This window comes from Anguilla rostrata, chromosome 6 (genome assembly GCF_018555375.3).
Source record: "Anguilla rostrata isolate EN2019 chromosome 6, ASM1855537v3, whole genome shotgun sequence".
Taxonomy (NCBI): domain Eukaryota; kingdom Metazoa; phylum Chordata; class Actinopteri; order Anguilliformes; family Anguillidae; genus Anguilla; species Anguilla rostrata.
In genome coordinates, this window is record NC_057938.1 from 37,216,835 (window position 1) to 37,238,281 (window position 21,447).

Here is a 21,447-nt window from a genome sequence, read left to right on the forward strand (position 1 = left end):
CTTTAAAAAAAACCTTTGTTTTAACAATATGTTTGGATCTTTGTCATGCTGTAGGATAAAGTACCGTCCAATGAGTTTAGAGGAATTTTTGTTGAACTTCAGCAGATAAGATGCATACATAGGCTACACTTCAGAATTCATTCTGCTGCTGCTATCAGTAGTGCAGTTATATCATCAATGAAGACAAATGAGCCAGTACCTGTGACAGCCATACATAGCCAAACAATAACACCCCCACCAACATGTTGCACCAATAATGGGGGGTGCTTTGGACCATGGGCAGTTATTTTTGACTTCCACACTCTTGTTATTGCTCTCATACAAGGACTTTTGGTCTCATCTGTCCAAACTTTTTCTAGAACTTGGCAGGCTCTTTTATGTATTTTTTTTTTTTAAACAAACTCTAACCTGGCCATCCTGTTTTGCGGTTAACAAGTGGTATCTTGCTGAGTGGCCTCAGAAGTTTTTTGGTGAAGTCTTCTGTGGACAATAGTCTGACACATCCACACCTGCCTCTTTATCTCTCGGACTGGTATTTGGGGGGTTTTCTTCATTATGGTGAGAATTTTTTGGTCATCAATTGTAGAGGTCTTCCTTGGCCTACCAGGCTCTTTGTGATTACTGAGCTCACCAGTGCCCTCTTTCTTCTTAATGATGTTCCAAACAGTAGATTTTTGGAAGCCTAAGGTTTGGCCTATGTCTCTGACCATTTTTTTTCTTATTTCACAGCCTCATAAGGGCATCCTTGACTTTCATTGGCACAACTCTGGTCCTCATGTTGACAAATGCTAATAACAGACTGCAAAGGCAATCAAAAGCCTAAAATCAAGACTAGAGAGGGAGCTGTTTAGTCGGTCTGCAATCGCAGTTGTAGGCAATTAGGCACTTTATCTGTTCTGCCACAGTGAGACCGTGGTGCTAGAATGGGATATGCACGCGGTAGTTATGCTCCTCGTCTTTTCTCTTTTCCTTTTGTGTTTTGTTTTGTCTTTTTGTGCCACCAAAATAAAACCTGTGTGCGTCCAACACTTACAGACTGTGTGGTTTGTGGGGAGGAACACTGAACCTTTGTTACAATACCCTTTAATAAAAGCTGAAGTTCTCACTTTACTCACATGTGAATTGTAAAATCTAAAATCGTTGAGTACAGAGCCAAATTTTTTTTTGTCCCAAAAACTACAGAGAACACTGTATTTGCAATTACCAGCAAGTCAGCGCTGCATTGGCATTTAATAAGTTTATTATGAAATAAATGAAGAACAATACAGATATTCAAAAGTAATACTTTGTTAACCACTTTTGAATATTGATCCCTGTGGAAAAAACAGCATAGACCAGCATAAAATCCAATTTGATAAATGCTGGTGTCAGGGAAGTGAAAATTAAGTGAAATATGTTTTATTTGTGAATCCAGCAGGTTTAGCTGCGAACACCCTCATTTAATGTCCAGCACTCTGAATACTGAACACAAGTGCACAAGTGAAACACTTCACTTATACAACATGTTAAATAAATTTATTTGATTTTATTTGTTAATTAGTATCAAAGATGTCAATTATCAATAAATTGCTTGTTGTTAGCTAGAGCAACCTGTTGGATCAACCTTTATCAAAATGTATGACTCACGACCAGATTAAAATTAAGAGATTTTTTCAAGGTGTAGTATGTATTTCGTAGAATTTTGTTAATATTTGGTTAAATTTCCTTTACATCTGAACTGATATCAAGACATGAAATGGGCTAAGAAAAAGATCTGGTCTCTCTGATTGCGCTAGGCATTGAAATTAGCTACTTCAAATTTTTTCGCACCTGAATCTTAACAACCAATCAGGACATCTTTCTGCCCTGCTTGCCTGTCTGTCAAATCTGTTCTGCTTTCACAGTGCCGCCACAGCAGACAGGGTGGGCAGGGCTACACAGATAAGAGCAGAGCTGAGGTAACATTACTACAGAGATAGCTAGTGCTAAAGCTAGACATCCAAATGATGCATGCAAAACTCCGATGCTAGCTTGTTATCTTACGTTTAAGACATACCGGTCCTGAAAGCCAAGACGTTTTTCAAGTAAAATCAGATGAAAGATATTGTTCTGCTAAAATTATAAAACCCTAAAACAGCCAAAAATGAACATTTTTGACATAAACATCAATTTATATGAAACTGGCCACAGCGATTTTCAGCTGATTATGATAGAACAAGTCACATAATATGTCTTCTCCAGTACTCAGATGTCAGGCAACAAGTGTGCATGTGTTTGAAGGGAGGGCTTTGGAGGGAGAGCTGAGACATTTGTTTTTCCAGAATATAGCTCTCTTGCTCGTTTCTCCAAACTTACATATTGCACCTTTAAGTTACAAGTTTGCAATGTCTAAATGGAGGTTGACTACTTAAAAAAACAATTCCTGTTACAGCAATAGACAGGTTACAGTCACAAAAGAAATGAATGAAGGAAGACACCAAACCACAGCTTGTCTCTCCTAAGGTAATCCCAAGAATGTGACAAATTGAAGGAGGGGGGGAACAATCCCGTCTTCTCTTGGTCCATTAATATTTAATTAGCAAAGAGGGAGGATCCAGGGAGTACTGATTTCTTCCCTTCTATATTATTGGTTCAGGTCTATCTATAGTACAACATATCTTTTCATGGTTATAGGGAAATTAACCCCCTCCTTGTAAGCATTATGGTAATATTCAATATGAATCTTTTTGGGAATTTTGGCTATTCTGGAAATGTGTGTGAGCTACTATGTGGAGAGACTAGACCAGGCAGTAATTAAATGAAGTTACAAAGCCAGCAGTTAGACTTTGGCTTCCACTTTATTCCGGTATGGTCTGACCCAGATAGCTGGCTTTTTAATAGTATGAGGTATGCGGTTTTCCCAGGCCACCCCTGTCATCACACACACCCATACCCTCACACGCACACACACACGTTTACAGCTCTAATGGCTACCCCCCCCCCCCCCCCCCCCCCCCAACTCTCTATGTCTTATCTCTAAACCTAGCCCTTTGAAGTTTCCAAGGGTCTGATCAGGCCATCAGCATGTTATACTGGTCACCAGCATAACCATCAACTGATCTATGATGTTTTCTCATCTGGGATAAAATATTCCAGTGGTAAACAAAAGAATTAGGATGATGTTAATGTATGCCACATTCCGAGCAAGACGTTGCTGACAAATTGTTTTGTAAGGAAACTTGCAGCAATAGCCAGCATTAAATGGGGTATTACAATGCAATATTTAATGCTGGATTAAAAATTAATGCCTATCCTTGTCCAACCCCTTCATCAGTTTTAAAGCAAAAATGCTAGAGAATCATTTTGTCTCCTAAGTCATTGGATTGTTCAATGCGTGGCCGCAAACTGTTCACTTCTGAATTAGGAGCGGAAGTATTAGGTTTTGGACGCCAACTAAACACCTGCACTTGTTGTACTTGTCATTTCTTGCTAAATCCATCAGACAGTGCCATTTATATTTAGTTATGGTAATGACACATACCCACATTAATAGCAGTGCACTATTATCAGACAGGATGAAAATAAAATGTTCTATTCAAGTGAGAACCGGTTAGGATGCTTTTAAAATGACATTCTAGTCTAAGCTGTTTTCCTCTCATAATAGGCCTATTAGTTCCACATCCTGGGAAATAAAGAAGTAGCATTTTTTCCATACTGAGAACAAAGTGAATTAGGAACAGCTATTTAACAGCTAAGTTATTGATTCCTTTTTTAAAGATAACGATCACAATAAATTTAGCTGTAATGGTGATAATAGCAAGTAATGCAGCAATCACAATTACCAGGTCAGCAGAGTTTTCATGATAGGATCTATGCAATATAAGCACAACTGAAGCCTTGTGTGATAGCAGCTGAGGTTTGGTGCTCTAGGGCCACCTAAGCTTTTTAGTTGGTACTACTAAGAAGCCCAGTTTTACTTTTTTTTTAATTGAACCACTGTTTGTATGCCATGCAGAAATAATAATTTAAATAAAAGAAGAAGTTTCATACATTCAAACAATAAGTTTGTCCAAGCGGCCTTTTACTTTTATCAGGAAAAATGTTTCAAATATTTCAGGCAAACAATAAAATACTGTTGGTTATTAAAAGCTAATAAAATGTTGGCATTTATACAAAGACTGGCTCATTAGGGACAACAGATGAAATTTAGCTTGATAGCTAAATGTGAAATGGCTTCACACTGTCCCTGTCAAATAAAACAAATTAAAAAATTAAGATAAAAGTCATTTTTAGTATTTGGAAATTGTAAACTACATTCATGACCAGCAGGTTTATTCGTCAAATAGAAATATTTCACATTTGCACTTTGTGTGCATGGCTCTTGCTCACCCCTAAAGGCTCAAAAAAGAATGAAAATGTGTGTGAGCCTCCATGTCTGGAGATTTCTGAAGTAGTTATATTTAAATTCTCACACCAAATCTGACCGGCATTAGAAAGCAGCGAGGCAACAGCTGCCTATGCTAATTACAGTGTCTGTTCAATTTCACAGGCTATTAGTCTGTGTAATGAATACTGGATGCATTTGTCCAGAACATGGCAGACAGGAACAGAAAAAGAAAACATATGATGTAATTCCAGGAGCAGTCTGAGGACCAAGAGCAGCCCTGCTGAAAAAAATGTTGGAAGCAATCACACCAGAAGCATGGTATTATCAGGCATGGTATTCCTGAGAATTTCATTTGAGGCTTGAATTTTATTTCATGATAAATTGGTTTAAGGTATACTTTTATTGAACCCTGTGGGGCAATTTGTCCTCTGCATTTGACCCATCCTAGTTACTTAGGAGCAGTGAGCAGCCACAGTGCAGCACCCGGGGACCAACTCCAGTTCTGAGGCCAGTGCCTTGGTCAAGGGCAACTGCAGGAGCGCACCTAACATGCATGTCTTTGAGTGTGACTTGGTCCTAGGCGAAGGTTACCTGAAAGTGCTACATTAAACTAGGCCCAGCTCCTTAGAGGCACAATGTGGACTGTCCAGGAACTGCCAGTGGTGGCTGAGTGAGCCTGGTGCAACCTCCAGCTGACATGCTTGGGTTATTCAGTTTGATTCAGTTCAGTTTTATAGTGCTTTTTACAGAGACACAAAGACGCTTTACAGATTAAACAAAAAGGAAAATTGGGTAAAAACAGGCATGAACCCCTAAAAGGAAGCAGGTGAGATGGAGAAAAACATCCCGATGGGAAGAAAAACACTCAAACAGTCGTGAGAAGAAAAAAAACTCCAATGGGAGGAAATCTCAGGGGGAACCTGACCTGGGATGAACCTGAGGTCAGTTTTTTTCCAGACTGATACACTAAATTCAGATTCTGTTCCTATTCCATTAGGCCACATTCAACACTGAGATTAATTATATCATTCAATTTCTATTCAGTATTCTTAGCATAAATTCCTTACAGAAGATCCTTTCCAGATCTGTTCTTTCACTTCACAGTAAATTTCAGTTGCATCCAATTTCATTAAAAATAGTGTCTCTTTTTTTGACCAGTTTGGAATTTTCAGTAGCGCCTCTCCAGTTACTGCTGTGTCAACATATTGAACATGCAGCTGAAGTCTGTATGCTCAATGCATCCATTTGTGAGACAGTCATATTTGAATACTTAAGTCCACAAGTACTGAAGGAATGAGCCAGAAGTGTATCTCTTGTTAACAGCAACTGGCAGACAGTGGACAGCTGGTACATTATTGGTAGGACTAATACAGTTGCAAGATGATTAACTCTGACACACTTACACCCACCCAACGCCAGCTTTAATTAAAAAAGCCAGATTCTACACATTTGTCTTTTTTATTGGAACAAACTTCTGGCACAAAAACAATACCTTTCAGACTAGCAGAAATGATTTCCTGTCATGCTAACCTTCAAATTGTGTCCAGATTTGTCATCACACTGTGCTGTAGCACATACTTGCATCAACATCCAAGATTGAGAAATACCCTCAGAGTATGAACCAGCGTGGTTAATTAACAATGCTGATAAATAACAGGGATAAGTTATTTAGTATCAAAGTACAATGTTTTTTTGTTTTTTCGACAAAACCAACAGTTGAAACAATACAAATCATTCCATTACTGTTAATGAATGTCACTGTTTGCATCAGGGGTCTACAACCCTGGTCCTTGAGAGCTGCAAGGTCTGCTGGTTGTTTGTTGTTGCTCAGCATTTAAATTAAACAATTAAAGCAATTGATTATACAGTTAATTAACCTTACCTGGCTTTTTGGGACTGAATGATTTCAGATTTCAGGGTGAAAACAATAACCATCAAACTGTGTGGCTCTCCGGGACCAGTGTTACACCATTTATTGACTGAGGAAGTGGGGCTTGCATATAAAGTTAATGAATGTAAACTTTTATTTGCAATGTAGAGATTGGAAAATAGTGTGGTGACTATGTCATTATTGTTATTATGTATATTGTTATAATTGCTTTGTTACTGAATTATTGTGAACTATTATAAACTGTTAATGTATAGTACATCTCTCTTGCACCAAAGTCCAATGGTGGAAGGGTTTGTTGTTCTATATCCTTGTTTACATTTACAGTGAATTAAAAGATATGTTTTAAATTTCCAGTGAATATATTGCAGGAATATATTGCAGTCAATTTCACATCTCAACTCTGATTTGTAATACAGCTCTATCATTTCAATTCATATTAATTAGTTATTCAATTCTGATGTACACATTTTAAGAGGTGACAAATTTGTTTCCCTCATAAACATGGATGTGGTCATCACTGTACTTTCAGTCACTGAGGTTGTCCCTGTTCCTAATTTTTCATGCACCAGTATTGAAATTGCTGTCACAATTAACAGTGATTAATAGCAAAGGAGCTGCTTTCTCACAAATTACAATTCACAAAATTGCTAAATACAAATTGCAAATAAAAACAAAAACAGATCACAGGAAAAAACTTGCACGAATATTCTAACAAGATAAGGACAGCCATTGCTGACCACGTGATTGTGACTGTAAAATGAGAACGAGGAAAGCCAGGCACAGTTTAATAAAATCAGATCAGCGTTTGTATTCATTTTTCCAAGATGAATATGGAATAAATATAACTGGGCATTGTGCCAAAGTTGAAATTCTGGTGTCGGGCAGGGAGGATATAACAATGCATGCTGCCGTTTGTTTCTCATAATTGGGTAATCTCTCACAAAGGCTCACCAGGCCCATGTAACACAGTGCATCTGCTTCTGTGTTTCAATTCAATGTATGAACATCTTGTCCTCTGCAAAGAAGAAAGCTGGAAGGGCAAGAGATTACATTTGTCATGATTTGTTAACATGTCGGATTGGTTTGATACTGATGCATGGGTTTCAGCGATACTGTATGCCCACCAGCCAAATTTCCTTTGTTGGTCCCTATAGAAGTGTATTTTCTGTACAGTGCTGGAACTTGTATGACATGGGCAGGTGATTTTTGTTTGGTTCATGGGAAGATGCAGATACAGATTTGTGTCAAAAGGAGCCCTTACGCTGCCACCATTTCCCCTTATGTGAACTGTCTGAGAACATATCACCTGTGATATGGATGCAGAATTCATTTAACTGGGCAGATTCCAGAGGCTGGATATGAACCAACAGATGTATTCATAATAGTACATTGTTTGTTTTTATATATTACCGCAAAGAAAATTCCCTATCAGTTCAGAGTGCTACTGAAGTTTTTCAAAGCATTTTTTATTTTTTGTATTGAATGGGACATCAGTGCAGATGAACCTGGCAGGTAGGATTATAAATGGAACGGATTTACCCTGAAAGTTTTATATTCATGAAACTGGAAATTATGATGTCACTATGACATAATTAAGGTTTTATTAAGTCTATACAATCGCTGATTTTAATGCCATCTCCAAGCATTGACAATTCAGGGTTCTGATTCAATGAAACAAAAGTGAGGTGGAACAGAAGGTGAACCAGCAGGCTAAAGTGACACAGCAGGACATTTTTCTTTGGGCTAATTCTGTGTATTGCTGAGAATATTCTGAGTAACACTCACAAATGACACAAAGCAATTAAACATTTATAAAGCTTAAAAAGACAAATATTTCTTCACAAACAAGGACACTTTATATTTAGGATGCAAGTCCATCAGAACATTTCAATAAAGGAAAAGTGACATGTGTTTCTATACAGCTGGATACTTAGGCCTACTGATGAAAGTACCTTGGCTCTGGTCCATTGGCTCTGCCCAACCTGAATTTGAAGGTGTAACCTCTGAATCAGAAGAACCATTCCACACAATCAACAGAAACCTCGTTATGGAAGAGAAAACAGATGGTATCAGGGAGATTAGAGTATAATCCTTTTAAATTATATGTTCTATAAATTATGAATTTCCTCACACTAGTTTTAAAGCAGGGTGGGAGTATACCAAAGACGCCACAATAGGTTTATTGTAATGTTAGTGTCGAGCTATAGAAGCCAGCTGCCACGGAGAATATTTGTTACAACTGCATGTGCATGTATCTGCCTTTTATATAGTCAAATATCCTAGGGCAGGACTTCTACCAAAACATAAGCGAATATTTGCAGTAAGAAAATAGCAAGACCGGATACGTCACTTAGCGGAAAAACGCAATTTCGTTTGCACATGCGCGTTTCCCGTTCTTCCTTTTCGACACGCGAGTGAAAGAGACAAGATGGGCCATCAGCAGCTCTACTGGAGTCACCCAAGAAAATTCGGCCAGGGATCTCGATCCTGGTTAGTTATCCCCGTCATGTCAACAATATAAACCTTTTCGAACACTTCTAGAGAGATTTGTGTTTGTAAACTGCATTTTGGCTGCAAATGTTACTTGTTGACTTGGCCCGCATGGACGGTAGTCGGCTAAACATGGCGTCTTCTGCCGACTCGACCGGGCTTTGAAACATGCTAGCTCGTTGTAACACAGTTACAGTTAAAATGTTTAAAACGCATTCAAATAAAGATTGGAAATACGCTAACGCTAGTACTCGGATAAGTATTGCATTTAGAATCCACGCATTATTTACCCGGCTAGCGATAGTATGCACGGTATCCACGTGAGCTCATACACCGCAACTTAGCTATTCAAAACGAGCTTGTTAGTTAGCTAGCTTAAACTTTACACTGTGTTAGCTAGCTGCATCCAGCAGACAGGTTATTGGCATCCGTAGATCCATATCCAACAACCAGGTAATGGCCCACCTATTATCTTGTCCTGGTGGTCTAGATCTCATTGTAGTATAGAATTGGGCTAGTGTATTTACGCGAGTCAGTTAGCTCATTACATTACATTACATTGCAGGCATTTGGCAGACGCTCTTATCCAGAGCGACGTAGGCCTACAACAAAGTGTATAACCATAACCAGGAACAAGTATGACGAAAACCCTAGAGAGAAGTACCGGTCCAAGTGCAGGGAACAACCGCATAGTTCAACTTGGACCCTGAAGGTTAAACTGATTAACACTAACACAACGAGAACGGCAACAACGCAATCTATGGAACAAATAGAAGCAGTAGTTAAGACAGTTAATGCACCTAAGTCACCTAAAGTCATTGCATGCTGATGGATAGCTGCCGAACGAATCGCAGACGTTTTGAATTTTACTGAAATACCTAACGTCAAATATTCTAATCCTGTTTTTCTTCTTGTAGCCGGGTATGCTCGAACAGGCACGGTTTGATCCGTAAATATGGGCTCAACATGTGTCGCCAGTGCTTCCGACAGTACGCAAAAGACATCGGTTTCGTGAAGGTAAATGTTGTTTGTGTTTATTTATTGTATCATGCATTTCCGCATGTTACGACCAGATGAAGGTGGTGTAGTTGTAATGTCACGGAGTAGTCAGTCTGGAGATTTGAAAGCCCCCCCACCACCGTCAATAGTGTCTGTCTCATGCATTTTAATTGTAATTTCTCTGGATACAGTAATTGGTGTAAGCCTTTGATGTTTTTTTTTTCTGTTCTTCTATTTGTAGCTGGATTAGATGTGCTGGGGAGGCTTTGCCGATTGGACCACCCAACGCTTCACCAAACCCATCATGAAAAGCAGCTCACCCATGGATTTGTTATTTGTATTCTCATTAAATTGTTGGCGATCCTAACATGAGTAGTCTTTTCTTTTTTGCCTGAATTTACTGTCATTCATACAGAATTAGTGCGACTTGATTTGTTTTGGAATTCTTATTTGGTTTCAGCTCATTCTTTTCCAAGGTGGTGTTGTTTCGGGAGTGAGACCTGTTCCACCGCCTTTCAGTATTGTTACTGATCTCTGATTTGAGTGTTCTGCACAAGATTTGTCTTTTATTTATTCATTCGTTATTTTTTTGCTAATGTGGTTTTGAGAATGAACAGCTCGTTTGTAAGTTTAGCCAGCTCCTACCTTGACGATCCTGAAGCTTCCAAATGATTTGCTTGTTTTGGTGACAGGGCAGGATGACCCACAAGTGTAAATTTGTTTTTTAGGGGACCAAAGTTGCTCGCTAAAGTGGTTTTCTTTTCTGCGGGATACAGCATCGTTGCTTTATATGGTGCCTTGCTTGGGCTGACTTGGGACTACAGAAAATAGCTGTCCTTCCAGGAGCATAAATGGTTTTGTGACAAAATTTGCCATTACTCTGAACTTCCTATTAAATGAAGGCTCCAAGCACAGCTACGTACCTAGCCATCATACTTGAAGATGTCTGGGCATCTTCACACACAAAACGCTGCCCTAAATTACTCTTAAATGTCTGGAGGTATTTGTTGATTTCACAACAGTTGAAAACATCTTTGGAATAATTTTCAAGCCTCTCAAAAGAATTGCCTGTGTTTCAAGGCAATGTTAGTATGTAGTCATGTCTCAAAGAGGGACAAAAATGTATTTTGTCAGGAGCATTTGGAGTGGCAAATTAAACATCTTAAAACCGTTAATAGTGGCTTATCAATTGGTTACATTCTGACTGCCACTTCAAGATGTGCTGTAACATGTCCTTGGACAAAGCAAGTAGGCTTGACAAATAATATTAGTAATGCTGATAACCTTTGGGGAGCACAGAGAACACCACTGGTTTTATTAAATGTTCACTACCTTGATTTTGACCATTGTATCTGGTGAGAAATTTACATACACCCTGAAGAAGTGCACACACATTGCTGAACAAATTGAAACTCAATCCACCTGTGTAATGTCCATGCATCTGAGTGAAACTTGACTATACCATTATCTCAGAATTTCTGCCATTGCCTGCTATGTTTCAGCAACTGGGGAACAGGGTGTCTGATTTTAAGAGTAATGATAAATGACTAAGTCGTTCTAGTTCTGCTTGTTTCAGAAAAAAACAGTAGTTTTCCTCCAGGTTGCGCACAGGAAATGGAAGACCTTCAATAAGTCCTGGCCAGTCACGATGCCTGTACAGACCCATACCAAAGGGATGAGTGATATGGGCAAATAATGTAACTCTCCAAACACTGGGCAGTTCATATGACAATATCTTGTGTTAATGTGCATGATGAACAAAATAATCCTGACATAATGAAGGTTTTTGCTTGTTTGGTTTTAATTAGCAAAATTAGATATTTGTTTTCAAGTAATTACCAGCGAAGAAATGAGTCATCACAGGTAATTGCAGCATTTCAAAGCATGCGGGTAACAATGTATAAATGTCATACCTCCCCGCTCAGATTACGAGACACGATATGGACACCGTAGCAGGTACGGTGTCTGCCATAGAGTAGATCTATTGATCAGTTTCAGCAGAGGTGTTCTATACACACACCAATAAATCTTGGTAATGTGGTTCTCCCCAATGGAAGGTATCACTAGCTGGGTTTACATGGAGCCTAATATTCAGATTAAATTCGGTTTAAAAGCCCAAGCAGAATGAAAATGCTCCATATATAAACACCTCAATCAGAATAAACAGGCCCAAACCGATTGAAATTTCAGGTTGCAGAGGGGTAAACCTTTTCATAAACCGATCAAAAGAAAAATTGTACCATGTAAACGATGAAACTGATTATTTTCTGGCTGTGTTCTTTCTGCGCAGGCCCACCGTCTTGACGTAAATGCGTGGTGCCGTACGTTTCTCTCCACTGATCAAACACGTGATGTATTCATCACTTTTGCGCATGTCACACAGCTGTTCCAATTAAATGTGTCGGTGCATGTAAGCACCAGACCGTATTAGATCACATCCCTTGTAAACAGTTGACCAGAAATCTTCAATCGGAATGATTGCAATCAGAATGAAAAAAGTGTGCATGTACCCACAGCTAATGTGATAGTGGAAGCTAGATTATCGGTATACATATTTCATGCAAAATTGGTATTTTATAATCCAGAGGCAATGTTCCAATGGCAGAACATTTAATATCGTAGTTGAAACCTCTTTATAATTGGCCCTATTTAGGACAAAAAATGGATGCATTTCAAGGTGAAAATCTGCAGACAATTGCTGTCTAACTTCTATTTCAGAATACACAATTCTAACCACTAGGTGGCAGAAAACCTCTACAAATGAAAAACCTTGCAGCGCTGTGGCAAACAGCACAAAATGCTGGAACAACAAAAGTAATCACTAGCTGCTTTTGTAATTACATGCTTTTCAATTGTTTGTGAACCTGGGGTACATGGTGTTCATTGAATACGAAGATGTGTATATAGAGACAAAAATATAGCAAACCATGGACCATAAATCTTTTCTAAAAACTGGGCTTCTTCCTACAATTTAAGGCACTTCTTGCAGTAAGTGTTTTGTCATTGCTTACACTTGCTATTTAAAGTCCAGGAACTGTATAAATAGTGTATCACACAGGCAGTTTGCCTTGAATGTTAATAGAGCCAAGTAACATTGGGATTTATCATGCTATTCGATGTATGCCAATTCACTTAAGTCATTTTAATCTAATATTTAATATTTCCTTGTTGTCTCCTACAAGATGTGATTTGGGCCTTTCAATAAGCCCAATTTCTCAAACTCATTTTTCCGTCTATTTTCTGTTTTTTAAAAATGCAGTTCACAAAGAAAAGGCATTGAATGGATTTTAGGAGCTCTGGGAAATTGAAATTTATGTCTTTTGTTTTTAGCACATTTGTTCTGGAATTGTTGGATGTAAACTTTAAAAATCACTGTTAAATAATTCAACCAAAGTTGCATTTATCAAATGAGGGGTGAAAACATGACACAAAATTACTTGGCAAAGGCTCCTCTTCCTGGAAGTGGCAAGCAAACAGCTGTAAGGAGGCAAAGAGTGCTTGCAAAGGAGTCATCAGACCCCCAGCAATGGCCAACCTTCCATGGCAAGTGTTCACTTTGAGTGTAGGCTGGCATTTCCCCGGGGCTTTAGAAAAAGTAATGGAAACACAGGCATGCACATCTATGAGATGACGCACGCACATACACAGGCCTCAAATCTTGCTGTTGGCATAGCAACACTGTGATCCAACTGCTACTGGTTTCTTCTGCTTTGAAACAAACATATTTCTTAAGAATACTTTGAACAAAAGGATGAACCTTAAACTCATGTATTCACTGTTCTCTTCCTCACCTTTGATGATTTTTCATCTGTTTTTTTTATAGCCTTGGGTAGGTGCGGACACTCAGTTACAGTCACCACTATATACTGAGAGCTAACACGGAAGTACAGGAGTTCTTTGGGATCTCTGTCTTTCTGTCTCTCTCTCTTTTTCTGTTTTTCTGTAATTGTTTTGTTTTGTGATTGTGTACTTTTTTGTAAATTATACCTTTGTTTGTGTTTCTTGTTTGTTTCAAGGGGTTCGCATTGTGTGTCGGTTCTTCTTTCTTATTTTACTCTTCTTTCCCTTTTGCCCTGTATGTGTCTGTGACTGGGTATTTGTGATAATGTGGTCTCTTTTTGGCTGGACCGCAACAGCGGGGCCAGCCCCACAAACGCGAATATCTGTGACTGAGTGAATGACTGAGTGAGTGAGTGATGAAGTTACACCATTGGTCGGCTGAGTTATGAAGTCACACCATTGGTCGGCCGGTTCAGCCATATACTAGGTTTTGACCTGGTCTTGTTCTTTTTTGTCCTGTGTAACAAAGGAGACCCAGAAAGCAAAACTGGTAGCTCTAAATCAGAAAGTAGGATATGCTGTATTTCTCCACCCTGGCACATGCACAGCGCTCCTTTTATACCCAACGTCTATTGAAATTCCACAAGATTATTTGTCATTTTGTAGTTATAAAAACTCAGTGCAGTTCTGCTTTCAATTATGTTGCATGCTAGTAGAGAAGCTCACAGAGAGCGGTAGAATGAGACTTTGCTTCATCCTTTTCGAAAGATAAAAGAAAAGGGCTGCAAGAAGGGATCGTTAAATCCACTGTGGTAAATATTTACTGTGCTGTAGTTTCACCATTTCTGTTTTTACTGTCCTGAAATGCATTTGCAACATTTTTCTTTGAACTGAATTGAAAGAGTGACATACATACAGTGAAAAAAAATACAACGTATGAGGGAGATTGTTCAGGGAGCAGGGGAGAAGAATCTAATTTGGCAACAGCTTGTTCTCTATGAGCTGTGTAACCTTGTGGTCAACATTACATGTAAGTGCTCTCCCAAACAGCAGGGATCATGAGCTGACATTTAATAACACCTACAGTAATGAATGCTACAGCTGACCTACTGTAATTAATGGCAGAGTCTGTACACTTCAACACTAAGTATGAAAATTGTATAAAAAGTCTTGTCAAGTCTGATATTTAGTATTATATTTGTCTTTTATTTTCACTGATTATTGGCATAGTTCCTTCCAAAACGACCAAATAACCCTTGGCTTGGACATTGATTTTTTCAAAGCTTCACAGAAATGCTTCAACATTCATATTTCAGTGGGTGTATCTTCACGTGAAAGGACAGTATTTCATGGGCCTCAGTCACCGTACGTTTGAACAATCAAAAGATTGCGCTGTGTTTGGAATATCACCATGATTGATGTAAATTAGTGAGTCGCTGATAATTCACAGAGGCGCCACCCATTTTTGGCTTACTGAAGCCTCACCCATCCATCACAAAGTATTAGCTTTGAAGGTACTGTAGACATAATACAAATGAATAAACTTATTCAACAACTTGCTTGGTGTATGTGTGTATTTTGGGTCTGGTATTTACAAATGCTGCCTTGTAGATTTGCTTGCTAACCCCCTCCACACTGAAGACTTCAAAGTGTTTTTTTTAAAAATGAGAAATGTGCATAATGTAGTGTTCACCCTCAAATGAGCATTTACACAATGAATTTATTATAACTCATTCAGTAATTCTGGCCCAGTGGGAAATGAAGCCTGTAGTGACTTTATAAACTTAAAAGCCTTTTTTGTTAGTGGATATGTGAGTTTATGGTGTGGTGGTCTTAACACATAGTTATTTTTCTTTTCCAGCTAACCAGTGGACAATAGCATGTAGGCTAGCATAAAAATATGGAGAAATTGTGACTTGAAACCCTGTTGCCTCTCTACACAGATGAGTGGAAAATGCAAATGGCTGAGAGAAATAATTGGAGCAATAATGGTAAGCCTGCTTCCATCCATTCTCCTGTCAGATTTGCAGTTACTTATGCTATCTATCCTGACTGTGAAACCGACAAATGCCACAGAGGTGCTGAGGCTATTGCTAGATTTTACCACCTATCAATTTTTGCACCGATTGAACATAGACATCTCTGCTATGGCAATTCAACTGGGATATCAATCTCCCACAGTGATTTTCACTAGGCTACCACTGAATTATTTTTTCCTCTATAAAGATTATTGATAGGCTACAACAGCACCCAGAAGCACTTTTGATGTGCTAAATAACAAGAAGGAATAATAATAATAATAATAATAATAATAATAATAGAATAAATTATTATAATTTATGAGTAAATTACATAGAAATAAGAAGATATTGTTTTGAAATGTAACCACTGTTTCTGGTATCCTCCTATTCATCTCTCTTTGTCCACTGTATGAGTCCCTGCTGTCTTCAAACAAGCTAGAATTGCTCCTCTGCTGAAGAAAGCCACTCTTTACAGCTTTGTCATCCACAAGTATTGTCCTGTTCCTCTTCATCCCTTTCTCTTGAATGTGATGTTTTCGACCAGCTCTCTTCTTTGCTCACTCAAAATGATCCCCTAGGCCTTCACCGGTCTGAATTCAGGGCTGGCTACTCAATAAAAAACAGACCTCTTTGCAGCCAGGGAGGAACTCAACTCTGCAGCCTCTCTCTCTTTCATTCTAATCCCGCTTAACCTCTCCACAGCATTTGAGGCCATCTCTTGTTATTTTCCCTGGCTACACTGGGGCTCTGTGGCTCAGCTCTCAACTGGTTTGCTTCCTACCTTAATAAACTCCTTTGATCAGAGTCGTGAAGTTTTGAGACCTTAAGCTCTCTATAGGTGTCCCCCAGGGTTCAGTCTTTGGTCCCCTCCGCTTTTCTTTCTATACTAAGTCTCTTGGTTCTGATATATCATTCCTGGTCTTATCACTACTACCCTGATCACACATATCTTTTTATTTTATTTTTTGACTTAGTTAAAACTGAGATACTATACTTCCAAACAAATCTCTCCCCCTGCTTGAGCTTCCACTCGCCAGTCAAACTGCCCCTCTCTGACATCAGAGTGGTATGTTAGACATGCTGATTCTTCCTTTACACCATCCAGAGAACCTGCCACTTTCTCTCTATTTACTCAACCAGTGCTGATTTAAGTATGAAAATTATAGTGGAGGACACATTTTAGGTATATTCTGGCACCTTATGCAGAGAAACACACACACAGATGTACACGTGCACACACACACACACACACACACACACACACACACACAATCAGTTTATAGCTGTGTAAAGATAGCTTGGCTGTATTGAGGTATTTACTTTGATTTACAATAATAATTGTTGGTTTGTTCGATTAACTTTATTCTTATTGATTATCGCCTAGAATTCTTGCTTCACTTCTGTATTAATGAGGCCAATGTTGGAGTTCTCCAATTTTTTAAGTTACTGTTGATAAGAGCATCTACAAGTGATTGTAATGGAATGTATTGAAATGGCATTTCAACTGTCATGTATTAAATTCTATGCATATACATATCTATATTTGGACATATTTTTGTCAAGGGCTTCTGAAGATGAAAATAAATGAAGTCTCAATGTGATGTACACATGGACAGGTAAATTTGTACTGTGCTGTATAATGTTGATGGCAGCTAAACCATTGTGAATAATTTGCCACCTTTTCCTGGTTCCTGGTAAAATCCTACCCACTGTGCCGTGGCAACAAATTTAGACATTTACTGCATTATGTTGAGAAAAATTTAGGCATTTACACATAATATAGGGAATAATCTTCCATCTGCCAGTGTTAATGGTGCAAAGGGGTCTAATTTGCGGAGAAAATTGTGTCACACTCACGAATATTCAGACTCGAGCGTAGCTAGTGTCTATATTCCCTGCTCCGAGTCTGTTGCTTGCAATAATGTAATCACACTACATTTTCTGTAAGAGACATGCATGTTATTACCCAGCGCCATGCAGCTGAAGAGAGTAAATGGTTATTGTTATTATCTATGGAAATGTAATATTTCAGTGTCAGGTGCTGACACAAGGAGAAGCCTTAAATTTTGGCACATCGGAAAGCATTTGTTTGCGTGTTTGTCTATTCTGTGTGGACCATTGAACTGCTGAAATGATTCCCTGTGGTTACCTTTCAAAATGCTCCCTTTTCTCAAAAATGGCTAAATGAATTTCCACTTCCAATTAGAAATACTCCGTAAAGATAAAGGACAGTTATTTATAGACCACAGTTCTGGGTACTCTTTAACTATGCCACCTGCAATGCAAGATTATTTTGTACAGAACTGTCAGGAAGGAATATTAAAATCTGCTGAGTCATTACAGCGATGGTAGTGTGCACTGTGGGGTGATGTGGATTCAAACAGAAACACACTGCAGAAAATATTGCTTGGTGCTTGATCTGAGGACAAAGACTGGTCTGGTCACTGCATGAGGACATTTCTGTAGAACTATGTCAAGCCAGGCAACATGATGGTCTTGGAACAATGCAGAGAAAGTACCAAGGCACAGTTGTGGCACAGCATTGTTCAGCTGTGGGTGTCCCGTGTTTTGGTTCAGAAACAAGTAAGAGATGGTTTTAATGGCAAATATAGAGCTTTCAGATCATTGGATACAAACAAGGTTCAACAGATATGTCATGCATAGCAGGTAAAAAATGTATTCTACATTATTCATTTTCTGCCTCAAAGAGGCTTTGTCCATTTCATCAAGTGAAATGAGCCATAGTCTGACTTCTCTCTTATCTTTTGTCATATTTCCCTTACAGAACAGCATAAAAGTGGCTATGTCTAAAAGGATGAGGTCAATATGATGATGTGGTTTTTTATAATTAGGCGAGGCTTACCACATATTGAGGTGCTAGCATTTAACCAGACAGTGCCAGTGACAGCAAAGATAATTTTTTAAAGATTGTACCCATATTTTCTCAACAGCTCACACAATAGTTTTCTCCTAATTGGAATGCCCAGTTTGTGTGTGCTTGTGGTCTTCTCTTTAACCCTCTCTGCCAATTCAGAAGGTGCAGACAAACACTCAAAGATGATGTTCGGCTCCTTTTCACTCTGCAATCCATCAATCAGACCTGCACAGACATCTAACTGAAGGAAGAGACTTTAATGTGTAGCTTGTACTGGCAGACTGTGGGAGAGCCAGTGAAGGAGCATGATGAGGCAAGGCTGTCCTGCTGACTGAGATCTGTCTCTTGCTGTGTAGTTCTGCTCCCACTGGCACCAGGGCTGCATGGTTGTAGGCATGGGTGATATAGGTGGTCGCCTAGGTGCCATCTGTATGGGGGGGAATCATTTGAATCAAAATATTTTAAATATGAAGAAAATATAATAGTGAGAAAGGCAATTCTCTATTCAATTGCTATCGTATTTAGTTCCACCTCACCTACTGTAGCCTTATCTTCATCAAAAATGACTTTGGTTACATGTTGTGGAGAATTAAACACAGAGATTGATGAAAGCAAACTTCAAAGTGAGCACATCAATGATCAGTCTGTTTCAGAATCTCAACAGTCAATAAACGCATGCTCTTGGTTTTTATTTGATGTCTATAGAAGAACAAATGCTAAAATTGCTTGCTCTTTCTATTGACTGTGAACTGTCAGTGAACCCCTCCCCCTAGCACTTCTTAGCAGCTCAATAATGTAGACACTGAAAAAAATTACAAAAACAATTTATTTTTTACATTTTTTTATGAGGACCATATTTTTCAGAACTCATAATTCAGACTTGGTGAGAGTGGTCATTTTACATTTGGGCGGCTTGAGAGAGAGGAAAAGATGCACACAAAGATTGAAAATAGATTGAAAAACAGAATAAAGAGGTACCAAGGGGATTGGTAGCTAAACCAGTGGGGCTGGCTTCTTGTTTAACTGATTTCGTTCGTCCCAGCAGAGAATCAAAGGCCTTTATAAACGCAGCGTCTAAATATTTAAGGGCAGATCGGAAGCAGGGATTTGGAACAGTGCACATAATGAGGACCGATAGAAATCAGAGGGGACAGCGGCAGACTTGTCCCCATTGATTTCCGCAGGCGTTGATTAATGGGCAGAGGTGAGAGGAATGGCCCTGGCGTTCCGGAGATGCTCCGATGGACCACCAGAGTGTAAAGGTTGCGGCAACGCAGCCCAGCTTTGCGCTGGGGCCCCAATGTAGGCATGCGTGCCGTACTGGCCGGCTAACGCCACGGCTGACGGCTGGATGGAGATTGATTTATCGCTTAAGTGGGTCTCTCTCGTTACTCTCCCCCCTGTGCGTATCGCCCCTACGGTACCTGAAGTCCAGCTCATCTCTCTCTGACCATGACACCGAAACACAAAAAGTTATGAAGAAGGGGCTCAGTGTACATCAATGCGTGTCAAAGACCAGGACCATATTTCATGTGTGTCAAAATATATTGGCAATGCTACAAATACAAAAAGAACTGTAATAAAAAAAAGTAAAGATAATAGACATATAGATAATATGTGTGGTGATATAACCACATCAAGGCTTAATATCTTTCCACTTTGCATTATCCACAAGAGATGTTTTTGTTACAAAATGAGCATGTCCATAATTGCATAATTAGCTTGATTATGCTCATGGGGACCATTTACAGTACTAATGATAAAGGGATGTCATTTGCTGAAGCCAAAATGGATGATACCCCTGTTGAAATTGCCATTTTTTTCCACCTACCTTTTCTTTTTTTTCTCATACACCTCACTGCTGTAATGGTCAGTGTGTGAGAGCACAGACCAACATGCACTTTATTAGCCCAACTTCTCACTCCGCAGTCCATCAGGTCACCTGATGCAGCTGTTGCTTTGGAGGAATACACTTTGCGTGTGAACATTGACACCAGATGTTCTACTCTTGCATAATGAGGAAGGTGGAGGGAAACTCTAGTGACTGAAACACACTCTCTGGCTGGTTACATTGGTCACTTTTTTATTGCATCGTATACAAACAAGGGAATAATTCAATAAAAAATATTAAACATTTTAAATATAATCTGATCTGTAAAAAATGAAAAATGATCTATGCACTGATGGCTTGATATCTTTAGGTATAAGTTTAATACTGTCCACTGAATATCATTCATAACTGATGAAATGAGTGAGTTGTCTAACACAACTCACTCAATGGGCATTAGGTCATTGATTTGGAAGGCAACCCTTCTTTTATGTCATTGGTTCCAAAGGAAAACTAGCAAGATAAATATTCTGATTAATGTGTAATAAACTCTGGTTTGACATAAATCACTTTCTCTAGAACATAACCTGTTGTAAGAACAAGTATTGGCAAGCTAGTAAAAAAATAAGAGTGAACATTCTTATGATTGTTATTTGAGGTTTATGGTTCAATACTTCTGCTTGAATTAGGACAGATTTGCAGACAGAAGTGCACTACTTCAGAGCTCCTTAAGAAGTGGTAACCAACCCTGTTCCTGGAGATCTACTGTCCTGTAGGTTTTCACTCAAACCTTAACCCATTCAAAATGCTAGAGATCTTATTGAGCTGGTAATTAGTAGAGGTGTGCCAAATTAGGGCTCAATTAAAACACACAGGATGGTGGATCTCCTGGAACAGGATTGGTCACCACAGCCTAAAGGGACATGGGGGAGAAAAAATAAGAATACTTCTGTGATATCTTGCAAAACTTTTGCATCTCACAAACCACTTAACTTGCTCTCGCTTGTGGGATTGGTGAACTAGCTTCATAACTGTTTCTTGGAACACTGACAGAAAATATGATGCCAGTCTTAACTATAAACTAGGAAATGGAAGTTTATACCTATCATGACCCATCACTCAAATGTTTGCTTATCTTATCAATCATTATTCAGCTGGGGACATTAGCCACTTAGCATGCTAACTAGAATAGCTACCTCTGATTAAAATCCAATTGCT

The 21,447-nt window shown here is 38.9% G+C and overlaps 1 protein-coding gene across 1 annotated transcript; it reads left to right on the forward strand.

The window, feature by feature from the left end:
- Nucleotides 1–8,564: 8,564 nt before the first annotated feature.
- On the forward strand, nucleotides 8,565–10,092 carry LOC135257061 (small ribosomal subunit protein uS14). The gene is made up of 3 exons (XM_064339465.1): nucleotides 8,565–8,726; nucleotides 9,644–9,743; nucleotides 9,967–10,092. The coding sequence occupies exons 1-3, from the start codon at nucleotides 8,665–8,667 to the stop codon at nucleotides 9,973–9,975; spliced, it is 171 nt and encodes a 56-aa protein (XP_064195535.1). The 5' UTR covers nucleotides 8,565–8,664; the 3' UTR covers nucleotides 9,976–10,092.
- The last annotated feature ends 11,355 nt before the right edge of the window (nucleotides 10,093–21,447 follow it).